This window comes from Myotis brandtii, unplaced genomic scaffold (assembly GCF_000412655.1).
Source record: "Myotis brandtii unplaced genomic scaffold, ASM41265v1 scaffold904, whole genome shotgun sequence".
Taxonomy (NCBI): Eukaryota; Metazoa; Chordata; class Mammalia; order Chiroptera; family Vespertilionidae; genus Myotis; species Myotis brandtii.
Genome location: NW_005371715.1, coordinates 375141 through 379990, shown reverse-complemented (window position 1 = coordinate 379990; position 4850 = coordinate 375141). Strand labels below are relative to the sequence as shown.

The 4850-nt window shown below is 37.8% G+C and overlaps 1 protein-coding gene across 1 annotated transcript in view; it reads right to left on the bottom strand.

Annotated features, from left to right (window-relative positions):
* Window positions 1-4850, bottom strand: part of EYS (eyes shut homolog (Drosophila)) — an 815396-nt gene that overhangs the window by 502045 nt on the left and 308501 nt on the right. Inside the window, 2 exon segments of the mRNA XM_014532733.1 lie at window positions 2706-2771; window positions 2773-2857. Of these exon segments, the coding sequence (XP_014388219.1) occupies window positions 2706-2771; window positions 2773-2857 (151 nt within the window).

The following is a 4850-nucleotide window of genomic DNA, read 5'->3' as shown; positions in this document are numbered from 1 at the left end:
AGTGCACAAATTTTTGTGCACCGGGCCCCTAGTATGTTATAATTTGCTTGTATCTATCATTAGTGCATAGCAATGTAAGTATATGACACACACACACACACACACACACACACACACACACACACACACCTACTATGTCACAGTAGCAATGTAAGGAAAGAATAAAAAACCAATAAGGGACTGATACAAAATCTTTTAAATACAGCATACTTAACAAGGAGGGAAGACCTGCTTAATTGGTTGTCCTTTTAATTTCAAGGTAACTTCACTCTTTCACACACTGAATTTACTCTACTCTAATTACATGTCGAGTTCCTCTACATCACAGGACAGATATCAAGTTTTTAGTGAGATAATCCCTTAGTAAAGGCCAATCCTTTCGAACAGGCTTTGGGAGAAAAAGTGTTTAGAATATAATCCATTAGCATTACATATCCCTGCAATTCTGAGATTCTGTCCTCTGCTAGATAATATCTCTCTTTTTAACAAGCTTCTGCTAAAATAACCTAAAATCACCCTGTTGCTCCATTTATTCTTCCTCAAAATACTACAATTTGTTTTCTGTTATTATTGGTCTCCTGAAACTGCTAGTTGACCTACTTTAGCTTTGGCTTTGAACATATGATCCCTTGGGAAACTTTTCCATCTCTGGTTTTTGTAACAATACTTTTTTCCTTGTCCTACTGCCAATCTTTCTACTTCTTAATCACTTTTGTGGACACTTCTTCTTTAAATCATTTCTTGATTTCTGATCCCCAATCTTTAGCTCTCACTTCTCTCTTTCTACAAAATCAATCCAGTCAATGATTGTGGTTTCCACTATCACATGTATAATCACTCTCACAGCCAAATCTTGGTCAAGATTTCTTGTGAATTCAAATAACTTACTCTCTATCACAATGTCCCATTGATAGGAATGGTATGCAACAGGAATGGACTGATAAAATGGACTGGTGGATTAGTGGTAATGGCAGGCCAGTTAAATATCTGAAAATTATCCCTGCCCCAAAATGCAAAAATGAACCTGCTATCTTTCCCTGTAAATAATCTTGTGATCCACATCTTAATTAGATAGCATAACATTTCTATTTATATAAGCCAAATTGGTCATTAGAATTCCACATTTTTCTATTTTTTTTAACCTACAATTATTCACAAGTTTAATAGCTTTCATAGTCATCTTCTCACCCTTAAGGCCACATGATTTTTATTTAAGTATTCCTATTACCTAATGTTACCAATTCCTTTCTTTTTTAAAAAATATATTTTTATTGATTTCAAGGAGGAAGGGAGAGGAAGAGAGAAAGATAGAAATGTCAATGTTGAGAAAGAATCATTGAGTGGCTGCCTCCTGCTCGCCCCCTACTGGGGATCGAGCCTGCAACCCAGACATGTGTCCTTGACCAGAATCGAATCTGGGACCCTTCAGTCCGCAGGCTGATGCTCTATCCACTGAGCCAAAACAGGTAGGGCACATTACCAATTCTTGATGGGTAGTCTAAACCCCTCCAATCCTATACACTTCAGCTGCTGTTACCATGAAAACTACATAAATATATACTACTTTTAAAAACTTCTTAAGTGGCACCTCCAAGCACCAGCATGCACATATATACTATTTTGTATTTTATATGGGATCCATTATTCTCAGGCTCTTGCTCACTTTCCCAACATCAAGTCTTTCTCCTGCTCAATTCACATTAAACTTCATGGCTCCACAATAATAAATTATTTCTACTCCCACTCCCCTCTCCTAAGTCTTTCCATTACCTATACCTCTGTGTGTGGTTGTTTTATCGCCTGGAATAACAGTCTACATTATTTACCTGGTAGACACTTGATCATCTCTAACTACAAACTCCCTTACTGCTCCAAGGAGTTCAGAAGCCTTCCTTTTCTATTTTTCTACATTGTCTCTGTATATTGTTCATATTTCTATCAGGATAAGTAGATAACTGTATTAGAGATATTGTGTATCTCCTGGAGTGTTGAGACCTTGCAATTAATTTTTGCTCACAAAAGTTAAATTCTATATGAAAAATCCCTTTTGGGGGGGGATACATAGTTATTGGTATGCAAAGCAAAATGGAAAATATAGAATATATTAAGCTATTAGTATATACTTAACAAGCAACCTTAAATTTTTAAAGTAGCTCTCTGTAATAACATAAGATGAAGCAAAATAATAACATTTAAGTCAGCATGCATGCTCTTATCCTAAAATATAGGTTAATAATGAAGAAAACAGACTAATTATCTAAATGGAAATTTAGAAAGTGGGCTGGCATATGCACAAAACTCTGTAGACAAAATTCTTACATTTCAGTAACCTTATATGAAGCAGAGACTGGGAATGGTCTTCTAGTTCCATTTCTTAAGTCATATTTTTGGTATGTTAGTAAGCCAACCCTTTCATATATCCATTGGTCACTAGCATGGGAGTAAACAAAAGCCCATATGCTTAATATTATCATGAAATGTAACACACATGTACTACATAAGATGGAAAAACAGCCTAATACTGGAGCAATTCTAAAAACGAGAACAGTAAACTTTTAGTATACGTTGGTAGGATCAAGTAATGTTTGTTGAATGTCTCAAAATTTCTTTTTGAAACCATGTAGATGGCCCAATAAACCAGAAAACTTTATGAAGTTTTCCTCTCTCTTCATAAAATGACACAATACAAAAATCAATAGAAATACCTGGTTTGCTCCATGAAGATCTGGAAATCCACCAATAAAGACAGACCATGATTCCTGCAGGGGTTTTTCCAGACACGTGATTGACAGGTTCCCTTGCTTTTACAGTCCTCCCTAGAATAGTCAGCTCAGCTTTACATGGGTCCAATTCTTGCCTGCAACCGTTTAGAAAAGTAATTTATGGTTTTAGTATGCTTTGTGTAAACATTTATCTGACCAATTAATTAAGCTATTAACAAAAGAAGAAAGATTTAAGTAAATAGATTATCTCACCATAAAACCAACAAAGCCAGAAATAGATTAATCTGCTCTAAATTAGAAACACTTAATGCTTTAAGTATATAAATACAAAGTTAATTTTAGACAAAACAACAAATTGTAGCAATCACCTAATAAAATAAATAAATCCTGATAATAAAGAGATCTTTCAGCTGTGATTAAAACGATGTTAGAGTAAGATATTCTACTTTAGTTCTTTACATTGTTAAGTCTTCTGAGTTAGAAATATTGAAAAGTATTGGTTTATATATGGTTACAGTACTGTCCCCTATCTGCAATTTTACTTTCCATGGTTTCAGTTAGTCATATCGTCAAACTCCGTTCAAAAATATTAAATGGAAAGTACCAGAAATAAATAACTTGTAAGTTTAAAATTGTGCATCAGTCTGAGTAGTATGATCTCACATTGTTTTCCTCCTTCTGGCCCAGGACATAAATCATCCCCTTGTCCTGTGTAACCAAGCTATAGATGCTATTTGCCCATTAGTCAGTTAGTTTCCATTGACTGTCCCAGTATCTCAGTACTCGTGTTCAAGTAATCCATATAGTATCCTAACAGTAAGAAACAATGCCTAAGTATGTCATTCACCTCACTTTATCTCATTACATAGGCATTGTATCATCTCACATCATCACAAGAAGAGTGAGTATAGTACAAGATAATTTTTAAAATATATTTTTATTGATTTCAAAGAAGAAGGAAGAGGGAGAGAGACATAGAAACATTAGTGATGAGAGAGAATCATCGATGGGCTGCCTCTTGCACGCCCCTCACTGGGGATTGAGCCCTGCAACCCAGGCATGTGCCCTGACCAGGAATTGAACAATGACCTCCTGATTCATAGGTGAATGCTCAACCACTGACCCACACTGTCTGGCTAGTACAAGATATTTTGAGAGAGAGGGGCCATATTCATATAACTTTTATTTTAATATATTGTCATTTATTTTATTTTATTATTCATTACTAGAGGTCTGGTACATGAAATTTATGCATGGGTAGGGTCCCTAGGCCTGGCCAGCGATTAGTGCCAATCTGTGGGGCAACCAGCAGGGTGATCAGGGGGCCTCCTCTGGCACCCACCTTGGCCATCCTGACGCCACCTGCTCGCCGGCTCTGCCCCCCCACCCCACCGCCGGACGCCTCCCTTTGTGGGGTGACTGGTGGGGCAATCAGGAGGGCCCACACTGGCACCCGCCTTGGCTGGCCTGGGGCCTGCAGGCTTGGGGCACTCCTGCATTGAGCATCTGCCCCCTGATGGTTAGTGTGCATCATAGCTACCGGTCGTTCCAAAGTTTGGTCTATTTGTATATTAGGCTTTTATTATATAGGGTTATTAATATCTTACTGTGACTAATTTATAAATTAAGATTTATTATAGATATGTACATATAAGAGAAGATATTATAGATATCCTATCTAATAAAAGAGAAAGATGCAAATGGACTGTGGCCCCGAACGCTTCCCATTGGCTAATCAGGGAGATATGCAAATTAACTTCCAACCAAGATGGCGCCGGCAGCCAAGGCACTGAAGCAAACAGGATGCTTGCTTGCTCCAGTGACGGAGGAAGCCAAGGTTCCCCGCCTGCTGCTGACGGCCTCTGAGCTTGCACTCTAAGAAACATTGTTGCAAATATAGAAGGTAAACATTCCCCAGAAACCTGCTTTCAGCCAGCCGGGCTTCAGCCAGCAGGATCGCAACAATGTTACAATTATAAAACCCAAACAAACCCAGATCCCTGCTTTCAGCAGCGGAGGTCTCATAGCTGGAGCTGAGTCTCAGAGCTAAAACCGGCTCTCAGCTCCAGTGACAGCCATAGAAGGTAAATAAATCCCAGAATAAAAAGAAAAAGAAAAAAAGGAGAG